General features: G+C 51.3%; 1 protein-coding gene across 1 annotated transcript in view; it reads left to right on the forward strand.

The window, feature by feature from the left end:
• Positions 1 to 13,743, forward strand: part of TMOD1 (tropomodulin 1) — a 77,708-nt gene that overhangs the window by 17,650 nt on the left and 46,315 nt on the right. Inside the window, exon 2 of the mRNA XM_079113316.1 lies at positions 2,909 to 3,079. Coding sequence (XP_078969442.1) covers positions 2,960 to 3,079 — 120 coding nt within the window. The 5' untranslated portion in view covers positions 2,909 to 2,959. The remainder of the gene's footprint in view (positions 1 to 2,908; positions 3,080 to 13,743) is intronic.

Here is a 13,743-nt window from a genome sequence, read left to right on the forward strand (position 1 = left end):
CAAAGGGCAACACCTTCCATGACCTACTGACCTCCCGCTAGGCCCCACCTTTTAAAGGTTCTGCCACCTCACCACCACCACAATGGGGACCAAGCTTCCAGCACAAGAACCTTTGGGAAACAAACCACTAAAAAATTGTGTTTTGTAGCCCATGGGGTGCTTTGGAGGTCACTCTGAACATCTTTGTGAGTTGACTCTGGAAACCTCTGAACCTTTCATTAAGGTCCCTCTTGGCCTTAGGATAGAGATCATGGATCCTCCTTCTCTCCTGGCTTCACTTAGGAAAATCCAAATTAGGTTGTTCTCCAAGGGCTTTGAGGAAGGTTTTTCATCTATACCAAAGCATTGTCAGACAGCTGTGCTTTCTTTGGAAGAGAATGGAAATGAATCAAGGGGGGGCCCATTTATGGTCTGAACACTGCATTCTTGGGGTCTGGTCAAAGGAAGACGTCAGACCAGGCTGAGCCATTCTTAGAGAAGAGGATGGTACTGGGGTTTCTGTATTTGGGAAGGAAGTCCTCCTTATCAAGCCAGCTGTCACGTCCTCAGTTCTACAAACGTGCCCACACACGTGCAGACTTGCGCTAATAAAATGTACTTTCTCCTCTAAACTAAAACTAAACTCAACTTTGGTTTTAGTTTATTTTAGGTTACTGTAATTGCTTTCGATTAACAACTAATTCTAGGTTTTAGATGGGGTGGTACTCTTGTCTTGGTTTCACTTTTCTCTCCTATGGAAAATTCCATTCCTTACTTCACGGATGAGTCATAGGTTTTGTTTGTTTGTTTATTTGCGTGGGGGGTCTGGAAAAAACTGCTGTGAAGATGGTGATAGCAATTATATAAGTGTGCTAGGGCTTCTGGAACAAAGCACCACATGCCCAGTGGCTCCAACAATAGGGATTCATTGTCTTGAAGTGGAGGTTAGAAGTCCAAGGTCAAGGTGTGAGCAGAAATGGTTTCTTTTGAGGGCTGTGAAGAAGAACCAGTGCAAACCTTCTCCCCCAGTTCTGGTGTTTGCTGGTAGTCTTGGCTCGGCTTGGCTGGTAGAAACAGTCTCCTGACTCTGCAGGGTCACATAATGTCCCTCTTGTGTGTATGCCTCTGGCCAAATTTCCCCTTTCTATTAGGACACCAGTCACATTGGATTAGGGGCCCATCCTACTCAGGTACGACCTTGCCTAAACCTGATTAATTTTATCAACAAAGACCCTATAAGGATCACATTCCAAGTAAGGCCCCCCATCTTTCCTTGTGCTACTGAGTTACTGAGGTCCCCGGGGTTAGGATTACCACATATTAATCTGGTGGGGACACAGTTCAACCCGCTGCACTGACACCACACACAGGGCTGCATTCTGTCCCATGGTTTTTAAGGAACTTCCAAGCTGTTGCATCCCCCACCTGCCCATCAGGAGAGAAGGCTGGTCACAGATCAGGTAGGCTGAAGGACAAGTAGAGCGAGACAATGCGCAGAGCTACAGCAGCTCTGCAGCAGCTTCACCTTTTCCAGGAGGAGAGCCCAGAGCCTCCTCAGGGCTAACTGATCAACAAAGGCAGGTAGGGAGCTGGAATTGGGTTCATTTCCATGAGAAACTTCCAGGGCGGGGCCCTGGGAGAAGGGAACATGCAAACCCAGATCCTGCTTGTGGGAAGCCAAGTGGTCGACGTTCACAGGAGTTGCACAGAGAGGCACAGGCCCAGTGCTGGGCCATGATGAACTTGGGTTTGTGAGGGTCACCAAGTCTTCTCCAGGAGGTAAAGTGCAAACTAGGCGTCTCATGTCCTGGACAATTTTTGTCAACCGATGGATAGAAAGACTCAAGGTCCCATTGTCACCCTGGGTTAGGTGAGAGACTTTGTGGTCTGGTAGGGAGCACTCATGTGCTGACGTCAAGGGTCCCAAGTCAGGCGCCAGGCCATCCCTCCATTTATTCATGGATAAAATGGTTTTAATTTAATAACCTGACTTGCAGAATATGCCGAGAAACTGGAATGAGTTCACAGGGAAGGGAATGTCATGGCTATGGAAAGTAGCAGACACAAGGTCCCAACACAGGACCTTGTGAAATAGGAACCCAATGGCAGCCCTCTCCAGTGAGGGAGCAGTCTGGAAGTGGCAGGTGTGGCCCTGGTCCCCCTGGTTCCATGAGCAAATCACTTCTTCCCTTTGGACCAACTCCCTCAAGAGTGAAATGAGGGGTCCAGACTAGACAGAGTGATTCTTTCAAAAATGTTCTGCGAGACAATGCAGGCTGGAAAAAATTGTGGTGGTGTGATGTGGGTGACTCACTTCACCTAAGTGAATGTCCTCATCTCTGAAAGTGACGGTACATACCTACCTCAGGGGTTAAATTTGAAAATGCTGATGAAGTGTTCAACACATGGCTTGGCGCTTGGTAGGTAAAGTCAGTTCTCACTGTAGAGGCTACGTTTTGTCAGGATTGATTGAGTTGTGGTAGGTGAAGGGTTGCACACAGTAGGTCTTCGATTAACCACTGACATCCTTTTCCTTTAAAATGCAGTCCTGGTTGAGTTGCCAGCATGATTCCCACTGGGGCCTGGGGGTGAGGGGAAGGGGAGGGTTGTCCAGAAAAGCATGTGAACTATTTGAAGAATAAAATGGTTGTCAAGCCCTCCAAAGCCATTTCAGTCACCCATTTGCTCACCATGGGTAGCCATGCAGGTTACAACCAACCTGAACCCATTCAGACACAGGCCTCAGACCTCTACCTTGTTCAGTTTCTTAGCGAATTAGGCCAAAAAAACAAAGAGCAGTAACCCAGCACAGCAGTTATTACCCTGGCAATTCTTAAACATGCCTGGGCCACCACGTGAATGGCAAAGGTCCTTTCGCTTGAGAACAAACCTGAGGAGGGTCCTTCTAAGATTTCTTTCTTTCTGATAGGTCACAGATCAACACAGAAACTTAGACGACAAAGATAAGTCCCTCCACGCCATGTCCTACAGACGAGAGCTAGAAAAATACCGAGACCTGGACGAAGATGAAATCCTTGGAGCCCTCACAGAGGAAGAGCTCAGGACGCTGGAAAATGAGCTGGATGAGCTGGACCCTGACGTGAGTGGGCACTAAGGGGAATGCGCTGTCCCAGGTCAGGGTGGGCAGGTGTGTGCTTCCCCACTGCCGCTGTCTTCTCCTTAAATGGCAGTGTCCCTGAAGAATGATGTCTTTGCACATTTTTTTAAAAAGTGTTGTTCTGGAGTTCTCCAGAAAAATTGATCCAATGGGATAGATGTAGACACAGATAGGTAAATAGAAGTTTATTATAAGCCGTTGGTGAAATGACTTTGGAGGTTGACAGAACTCAAGATCTGCAGTAGGAAGCTGGAGACCCGGAGAGCTGGGGTACAGCTGTGTCCTCAATGCTGGTGGGCGGAAGGCCCAGGAAAAGATGATGTTTTAGTTTGAGTTCAAGGGCAGAAATGAGTGCCCCAACTCAAGGCGGTCAGGCAGGAGGAAACACCCCACCTCGCAGGAGGGTTGGCTTCTTTGTTCTGTTTGGGCTATGGAGGATTGGATGGGGCAAGCTGCTCTCCTCTGTCTTCAGATGCAAATGTTAGTCTCATCCAGACTCACTCTCAGATACGACCAGAATAAGTTTCGACCAAGTGTCTGGGAACTGTGGCCCTGTCAAGTTGGCTTATAAATTCAAGCACCACAAGTCCACCTCTTGTCAACTTGGCATCCACAGGCATCTCTTTGAACCAAACTAATTCCCAAATAAAGGCGGTATCAAGGTTGTACTCCTGCCTAACATGATACAACCACTCTGTGTAAAGGAAACACATGAACCTACTCCCCAGAAGGGGCAGTGAAGTCCTTGAATGCTGTTGACTCTCCTCCAAATCCTGTAACCTAAACATGATGGAAAATTTAACAATACTTAAATACTATCGTAGGTAGTCAGGGACGGTGGCACACGCCTATAATCCCAGTGGCTTGGGAGTCTGAGGCAGCAGGATTCCAAGTTCAAGACCAGTCTTGGCATCTTAGCAAGAGTGTCTCAAAATGAAAAATAAAGGGATTGGAGATACACCTCACTGGTAAAGTGCCCCTGGTTTCCATCCCCAGTACTGGTGGGGGAAGGAAAAAACCCACCATGGTGTAAAGTCAATAACAGCTTATGTTACATGATAATGAAATGAGACGGGAAAGCTAAAGATATTTGCTACATACACACATTCATAAGACAAAGGAAATATTCATGACAATTATTGTCCTTGTTCCTGGTCAGATGAAGGTGGCTTACTATTTTAAAATGACCTCCTTACACCACCCATTCTGTCATCCTATTGCTTTTAGCAAACACCTCAGCCGATTGCGGATCTTACCTGTCAGGGTGACCAAAACATTCATTCTGAAGGGTCTCGGCCACTTACGGTCCTCCTGGTGTGGGAGGTCGGAGTTTTCCATTGACCTTCATCACAGGGCGTGGTGCTACTGAGAGATGCCAACGGGACCTCCATTGTTTGGAGCTCAGACTTAGTGCCCTCTGCTGTGAACTAGTAGTACAATTTCCCCTTGGTGGTCGGGATCAGCCACCCCAGCCAGCGCTATGGCTGCCTTCTCAGCCCGTTCATTCCCAGGCAGGAGGAGCCCAGGTGACCAGGGGCAGCCTTTCCTTCCTGTCCGGTGAATCCTCATGCCTCCAGTGAGAGAAAGCATTCCTCTCGTTGCCCCTGATACTTCTAGACAAGCAGACCCTAAGGTCAAGAGAACAGGAAGCAAAAAACGTTGCCAGGGACCCCTGGGGACACTGTGAGTGCTGCCACTCCCGTTTCCAACCTTGACTCCTAGACCTGTGAATCCTGTCTGTGGTCATATATTGGTGTCCAACTCAGGGCACATGCGGCACCTTGACCAGGGCCCTGCAGGGCACGGACACTGGGCTGCTGCTATAACTGGGTCTTCCAAGGGCCATTCCACTGTTCTGTCAAGCACGGTGCTTCTGGACGGTGGGGAACATGCGCCATGGAATGAATTCATTGAGAAATAAAGGACTAGAAGAACTCCTCTCACTTGTTTGATGTTTCCTCATTGATTTCATAGCTGGCCCTGTGAAGAAGTTTGTTTGATGCTCGGAGTTCGCCTCTGAGTCAGGATGCCCAGTATTGAGAGGCGGAAGCTCTGTGTAGTGTGTTCTTTGACAAGCCATGCTGGAACCATGAGCAGGGACAAGGAAGGGATTTCTAGGGACCCACCAGGCAGGGTGTTCATCCTCAAACTGTATCCCAGGAACCCAGGTCCATGTCTGCACAAAGAAGGTAGATAATGAATGCTACTGAATTCAGTACATTTCCATTTGTATATTTTTAATTAAAAGTGGAATATTTCATGGTTTAAAAAAAAAAAAAAAAAACAGTCATTGTTTAACCCTGGCTTAATAGTGATCCACCAAAACAAAACCAAAAAACATTTCACTAGCTCACAGATCTTCACTGCTAATGTGCGGGGAGCAAGGTACATGAGGAGAAATGAAAGCCTGGAGGTTAGATGTCCCACTTCCACCCCTGTCTCTGATATCCTGTGTGACCTGGGGCTAGTTCCTGTTCTTCCCTAGGCTTCAGTGTCCCATCCAGGAGATGCTGAAGTTGGTCGGTCCCTTTCAGGACTAAGCTTCCATTAGCTTATCACCTGGTCTTATCTCCAGACTCTATGATGTGGCTTCTTTCCAGATAACCCAGAATCCTTGGCTGGGGGCTGGGACCCAGGCCCCATGGGATGACAGATCCTTCCAGCAGAGTACCCTCGTCTTGCTTCTCATAACTTTCCCTGGCCCAGCCAGGAGGAGCCTATGCCCTGGAGAGGCTGCCCCTGCTCATCAGAAGGCAGTGTGGGTGCAGAGAGCCGAGGGTCCCTCCATCTCCCCCTGCCTGGCCTCTCCTGTTTGGCCACGCTGCTGCGGAAATGAGCAACCATCCAGCTTCCGCTTCACTGCTGCAAGGCGATTCTGTTCTGATTCTGTCCTAGATTACTGTTCACTGAATTTCAAGAGCAAACAGCTTTGGAACGTTAGAACGAAAAGGGGAGGCAGCCCCACTTCTAGTCAATTCGATAAATGTGACTCGGTCACCATCCAGCCCCAGGCCCTGTGTTGGCACCAACAGGGGAGCCTGGCGGGGATCCTGCCCTTCAGGACGCAGGGTGGTGGAGGCAGGTGTGGTAAATCGGGCGGAGCAGGCAGGCAGCTCAGGATTACTCCTTAGTGGTGGGAGGCTCCACAGGGCAGGTGATGTTGGAACTGGGCCCTAGATTTTCCTAAGTCAATAATTAAAGACAAAGAACTCCAGGTGAAGGCGTCCAGCACAGGCTACCAGGAGGGACAGTCCACGTGGGAAGGAAACCGGGAGGGGGAGCCTTGGGGATTTCTGTGGAAGGTTAGCTGTGACTAGAAAGGGGTCAGGGGCTGGATGTGGGGCAGGGTATCAAAGCAGACAAAGCGGACTTCTCTCAGTGGCCTGGGGAGCCCTCGAGCAGTAGTGTGGGTGTGGCAACTTCAGGAGCTGACTCTGAGCACCGTGGGGACTGGAAGGGTGCCAGGAAGGAAGGGGGCAGCGACTTGGGTGTGAGCCCCCGTCCTGCCCTCCTGAAGGGCCTGCCCCTCTCCTCAGCCCTTCCTGCGGTGCTGTTCCCAGGGAGGAGCTGGGTGGACCCCAGGGTCCCACAGCCCTACTGTGTCTGTCCTTTTGCTCTGTTGGAGTTGCCCTGAGCCACTCACTGGGTGAGGATGAGGTTAGTCACAGTGAGGCTGCAACTGCAAATAGGGCAGCCAATGCCAAGGGTCAGAGACCAGCATTAGCTCAGGAGTGAGGAGGGGGCAGAGGGAGGCGCCATCTCAGAACTGTAAGGACCACGTCCAGGCCCCAGTTGGGAACCACTTCACCCCTAACCTGGCAAAGGTCCCCCACAGGGCCCCACCCCAAATAAGCTCTCTGGTCCGGCCCCAGGGGCAAATTCCCAGGGCCTCGGTACCTCTTAGAGGCCAGCTCTGCTGTCCAGGTGAGAAACAGGGTGGCTCTGCTTGTCCCCGCAGAGGGAGGGGCGTGGGGGCTCAGATTGCCACCGGCTTGCCTACAGTCACACCACTAGAGTCACACCACCGGGCTCCAGGAGTCAGGTTGCAACCAGGCTCCAAAGTGTGTGCCAGCGGCTCTGGCAGGAAGGCAGCCATTGTGCCGGTGGATCTGGGAGTGGGCACAGGCCACCTGAGACCTGGCATTCTCCATTTCTTCAGTTTCAAAAGTGACATTGTCAAACACCCCTTTCTCTCTCAGTTGAGGAAAATAAAAAAGAAACCGAGAGGATGGGAAATAACAGGTCAAACCGGCTTTTTGTCCCCCACCCACAATGGGCCCCTTCACTGGGATCATCTCTATTACCTGATTTGCAAGACAGGGTGCAAATTTTGAAAAGCCTGGGGCAGGGGGCTTCTCTGTGAGAGCACAACACACCGTCTCCACTTTCCCCCTGCCTTGGTCTCTCCAAGATCACAGCCCTGGGAGAGGCCAAAGGTATGTGGACCTTGAGAGGGCAGCCGCCAGCAGGCGCGCACCCCCAGCTCAGAGCAGGGACCCCGCCCAGAGAGGGGAAGCAGCTGGCCCTCGATCGAGATGTCCAACAGAATCGAGCAGAACGCAGGGGCCCGGTGCCCAGGCTGCTGCCCTCCCATTGCACTCCAGTCTCCTCTCGCACTGACTTTGTGTCACCCGAGCTGATGTGGCACTTCTGGCATGCAGATGCTGCTCTAAGCCCTTGGAAGATGTAACACCACCATCACCCTAAGCTTCTGAGGCAGGGGCTCTTCTCATCCCATTTTACAGATGAGGAAACCGAGAGGTGGAGGAACCCGTCCAAGGTCCCACAACTTAGCAGTGGTGGAGCCAGGACGTGGTTCTGGAGTTCACGCCTTAGCCACGCTGCCGAAGCCTTTGTGGGAGTCTTCAGCGAGATAGTTTGGGCCACAGTTGTGCTCTGGGTTCGTGGTTCCGGAGGGCACTATCTGTAAAATCCCTTTTCCTCCTGTAAATAGCCGGAGACCCACAAGTCCATGTCCCAGTCCTGTCTGTGCTCCGGCTTTGGACACTTGCCTTTCCCTCTTTGGGTCTCAGTTCCCTTGACTGTCAAATGGACACAGTTGGCTAGAAGGCCTCAGATGCCCCTCCGACTCCCACAAGGCACAATCCTCAAGTCCTTTCCTGCTTGGACTCAGCAAACCCTTCAGAGGGTGACGTTTCGGGTTATGCAATTAAGCCTCGGCATCATGTGACAGCCTGGAGTACGAGAAGCTGGACAGCAGCTCTGTTTTGCAGCAGAGGATTCCAAACTTGAGCACATTAAAAAAAAAAAAAAGTTCCCCAAACTTTCTATCTCTCACTCTGGAAAAACTCGAGCTTATCATGAGATTGTTGCACTTGGACTCCCGCGGGAAAGGAATGCTTCATGTGCTAAAAGTATCCGCTGTTGACTGGCTCCCCAGAGGATCTGCCCTTTCGCGTCTCTCTGGACTTAAGTGGATGCTGCTCTGAAGCTGAGCCAGCTTCCCCGTTCAGATCGCCTTTGTCCTGGCTAGAGGGGAAAATGGGCAGTGTGCATAGCAGTGCTTCAGGGACTGGTCACAAGGTGACTTGTACCAGGAACAGGTTCCTATGTGATCAATAGATATTTGACATTTATGGGGTAAAGCCCTATGTGGATTATCTCATTTAGTCCTCTGTGAGGGTTTGGTGTTTCGCCCATTTTAAAGGTGGGAAAACTGAGGCTTAAAGAGAGGGTTTAACCTGCTCGGGTGGCAAGTTGGGTACTGCTGAGATTTCCACCTAGGTAGTCATGGCCCAGTAACCTCTGCTATTGACCCTCACCCCTATGAGCACTGCAGGACCCTGACCAGAAAGAGAACCCAGACATCATGCTGGGAATCACCAGCATTTTTTTTTCCAATTTAATTTAATTTCCTTTTTAAATTTAATTTAATTTTCCTTTTTAATTTAATTTCCTTTGAAGTTGTTATGTTATTTTCATCATAAATATCAATCTTTAAAAAAAATTTAAGAATCTGCTAACAATGAATTTAACCATAAATATTGCTTGTTAATGAAGCTTTGGGGAAAAGGTAAAATATTTTAAAAATTCTTACAGAAAAAGGATCAACAGATTTGCAGGAGAAGAGATGTTGAAGCCTAAGAGTTGATTTTACAGTCAGCTGTTGGGAATCTGTGATACACTCTAACCACAGAAACTGTTATGGGAAACAACCAGAAATAATAATAAGTGCTATTCTCCATCCAGGTGCTCTTGCATGCCAGGTGAGATGTTATCTATTTCTTAGGCATCATCCCATGAATCCTCCCTAAACATCCTAGGTTCATCTTCCTAGGCTGGGGTTAACGTCATTCTACAGATAAAGCTAGAGGCTAAGGAAGCTGAACATCCCAGAGCTATTCAGGGACAGAGTCAACTCAGGCAGCACCGGGTCCTCTTAGCCCTCGTGCTAAGAGTTCTGAAAACAAAGGGCCACGAATGGAAGGGAGAAACGGTGGAGGATAAATCCTCAAATCGCAGACTCTCAGAGCTACGAGGACCCACGGGAACCCTCTACCTACCCGCCCACCCACGCCCACGTGCACCTACAAAGTACATAGACCCTGAGTGGTAGAGTCGGTCCCAGACTCTAGTCTTTCACTTGTACTTGGTGACTTTCACCAAGTCCTCATAGCAGTCCTATAAGTATTACCATTCCCTGGTTAGTGATGAACAATTAGAACAATGACAAGACCCTGCAACTGAGAGAGGGGAAAGGCCTTCCTCAAGGCCACACAGCAGGTCAGCAGTACCAGGGCAAGGGCCTGGGACTTCCTGTCCCACTGTGGCTCCTCATCAGACTCCTCACATCCCACAACCCACCCTCCCACGCCCCAGAGCATATCCTGTAGCAGGGGGCACTCCTGGCCATCTTAGGAGTCGCCAAGTTTGGTCCACGGGGCCGTGGTTCTTCCTTGTAACACAAACCGGCAGAATCGCAAGCTCAGGATAGAAGTAAACAGTTGAAATGGAAAGAAATAAATCTCTTCTCTAAAAATAGGCACGCATCCTTAGAAACACTGCCGGCCCTGCATGCCCAGGATGGGCCTGGTGGGGCCAGGGCGAATCAGGCCAGGCAGCGTGTCTCCAGCCTACCCTTGTCTTCTGGCCCCGCCACACACCCCCGCACAACCCTCTCCACCCTCTCACTCCTGTGGCACCCTCCTGTGGCCTCCACTGCCCGAGGGACCTCTGGGACCCAGAGCCCTTCACTCCAGGTTGGCATCTCCCATCTCTGCAGGACTGACTCCCACACTGCAGACACTGGCCCCTCTTCCCTCCTGCACTGACATCTCCTCCCTGATGCCATTGGGCACTTGGTTTGCTGCCTCTCAGGCAGAAAGTACTCAGAGTGGGAGATGCAGCCACCCGATGGTGCCTCCACAGTGCAGGCTCTGTCCAGTTGAAGGGAGTGAGCCATTATGGTGGCCACGCTGATGGGAAACGAGCCGATTCCATGTGGAGTTCAGACCTTTATTCTGAGGCTTCAGAATAATAGGGCTTGGACCCTCATTTTGCAGGGGGAACTCCAAAACCAGAGAGTACCAGTGCCCTGTCTGTGACCTTCCGGCCCTAGGGCAAGAACGCAGGGTGGCAGCAGGATGCAGCTTGGTTTCAAGCAACAAACTTGAAAAACGTGATTTGAGCTGTGGTTTGTTCATCCTTCAAGTACAAGTTCAGAGCAGGCAGTCCCGGGCTGGCATGGAGCACAGGTCCCAAGTTCCCCAGAGACCTGGTATCCATCCAGCTCAGCCCTGCCATCGCAAAGGTGTGGCCCTCATCCCTGTGGTCTGTAGTGGGTGCCACAGCCCAGACATCAGAATAGAGGGACAGGGAAGAAAGGGGAGGGGCAGGAGGGCAGGAGAAAAGCCACAATTCAAGTGCCTTTTAAGGAAGATTACCAGAAATTGCCACTGGATCTTCTCATATCACAGACCAGAACTTAATTACATGGTTTGACTTAGCTGCAAGGGAGCCTGGGAAATGTAATCTTAAATCTGAGTAGCCATGAGCTCAGCTTGAGTGGAGGTGCATTTATTACTAAGGAGCGGGAGACAACATCAGGGATAATTTAGTCTGTCACCATGAGTTTGATGACAGTTTGATGGCCTTATGCTCTGCTCTGTCAAAAGCCCCCAGGTTAAATAAGAGGTGTTGTCAAAAAATTAAGCAAATTCCCCAAATAACATAGCAAAGAGCTCACTCTCTACCTTGGCATTTCCCAAAATCCCCATCAGTGAACCCCAGTCCCATCCTCAGCCCTCACTCTGACAGTTTTCGTGTGTCCCCTCCCCCAAACTTGCTCGGGGACAGCAGTTGGTGGAGGCCTGTGGGGTGTCCTAGAATGCTGTCCTTCCCCAGCTAGAGCATTGGTGCTGTGTGACATGGATGATCCGACCCCACTGTCCCAGCACCCTGTGCTCGGTGCTGTGGATTCAGGGAAGGCTAAGATATATCCTAGCAGGCACTTGAGAAGTGAGAGGGATATGGCGTAAGCATACTCTACGACCACTTAGGGTGGGCATTATATAAGAGCTGGCAAGATGCCAAGGGGAGTCTGGAAGGAGACTTGCAGGTCAACGTGGGGAGCATTGCAACGACCCAACAGGGGCCCCAGGGAAGGAGAGGAATGCAGAGCAGCAGGAGGGGCAGCATTCCAGGCCCAGGACCAGCCCCAGCCGGGGCATAGCCAGTGTGTGAGGACAGGGCAGAGCTGTGGAGCATGGAGGGGCCCAAGTGACCAGAACCCAGACAGCTCCCAGGCGGAAGAGGAACAGGAGGCTGGAGAGGTACGAGCAGGCGGGGTCAATCCCAAAAAGCTCTCTGCACATGCCTGGTGAATTTTGTCATGACTCTGTAGGTCAGCAAAGCCGCTGAACATTCATGAGCACTTGGGGCCAGCACACATGTCTCCGAGGTCTGGCTGGAGAGGCCTGAGACCAGGACACCAGCCAGAAGGCGGCTCCGGTGGTCCCAGCAAGAGGCACAAGGCCTGAAGGAGGGTGGGGCCCATGAGACGGAGACGTTCAGAACACTGCAGCCTCGGGCTGGGACTGACCAGGCTCCTGCCCTGCTCAACCCCCCCTCCTGCCATCTGCCCGGCCTCTGCCTGTGCTGCACTTTCTGTGGTCCCTGTGGCCCCCCCCTCCCTCTCTTCACCTGACCAAGGCCCAGGGAACCACTTCCTCCTGGGCTGAGTAAGGTGACCACACGGGTCATGTGCCTCCCCTCTGGCTGTGAGCCCCTCGGGAGCAGGGATTGTACACCCATTGTTTCAGGACACCCCTACCCCACAGCACAGCGGAGAGCTTTTCTCTCTTGCATGAGGATTAGGAGAAAATAGGGCAGAGAAGCTTCCGGTGCCATGAACAGGACAAAGTGTGCTGCTATGTCCAGTAGGTCCCGCTGCGGAATACTGGCCTTGGGCTGTGGGGGGCCTTCAGGTGCCTGAGGTGATGCCTTGTACAGTTGACTGGGGAGGATGCGGTTCACCAGCCCCTCAGTAAGGTCAAGGGGGCTGAACCAAGGCCCAGCCCTTTCTACAAAGAAAGCGAAAACAGGAAGAGGTCCAGGATGCACGTGTTGGTGTGGGGAGTATGTTTGGAGAGAAAGGGGCTCTGAGAGGTGCCAATCCTACTTGTCCCCTTTATGCTTGACATCAAGATGCTGCAGCTGGGGCATGAGCCAGCTCAGCCCTGTTGTGACCTGAAGGGTAGCATGGAGAGAGGGTGCAGTCTCAGGGTAAGCTCTGGGCGGGGGGAGAGATGCGAAAGGGAGTTTCGAGAACAGAAACACCCCGCCTCTGAGCCTCATTTTCTCCCCGTGTAGAGGGGCACTAGCTCCATGAGGAGGAACCCTGGCTTCTAACACTTGGAGAGGGCACCTGGCTCTCACTCAGGGCCACGTCCAGTTTCCAGGACCCCTTGCTAGGAAAACAGGAGGGATGGAACATTTGTCAAGGAATGAAGTCAACGGTCCTGGGCCAGGGGTCCAGCGTGTGACCTCAGGCAAAGCCCTGACCCTGCCTGGCCCTCCCTGACCCTTGGCTTCCCCTGACGCCCAACACCGAGGTTGTGCCCCCATTTCGGGACTGTGTGGTGCAGGCACAGAACAAGCACCCAGCTCTCCTGGTGCTGATTGAGGGAGGCAGACTTTGTATCCTCTTGTTCTTAGACATCGCTAATTTATTTGGGAAAAGTAACCAAGTCACTTTGTTGTTGTTGTTGTCGTTGTTGCTATTTTGAAGAATTGGGTTAAGGGACTTTTTTTATTATTATTTTCAGTGCTGGGAATGAAACAGGACCTTAAGTGTGTGGGGCAGGCACTCTGCTACTGAGTACCTCCCCAGCCCTAAGGGACATTGTATGTGTGAATAGCCGCCGGTCTGAAAATAGTCATATTGGTCCTTGAGCATGTGATTGCACAGAGTGTCGTCTGTTCGTAAGCTCAGGATTCCTGGTTCTATGACTATCAAGCAAGTGCTTCAGTTTTTCAAGCCTCAGTTTCCCCAAGTGAAAAAGTGGAAAACTTGGCCTGGGGGAGTTCTTAGGGCTTCGTGCCACCCAGCTGCCAGGCATCTAGGATCCTTTCAAAACACTGTGTGTGTGTGTGTGCACGCGCACGTGCACGCGTGCTCATGAGAG

This window comes from Sciurus vulgaris (genome assembly GCF_902686455.1).
Source record: "Sciurus vulgaris genome assembly, chromosome: 15".
NCBI classification, from domain to species: Eukaryota; Metazoa; Chordata; class Mammalia; order Rodentia; family Sciuridae; genus Sciurus; species Sciurus vulgaris.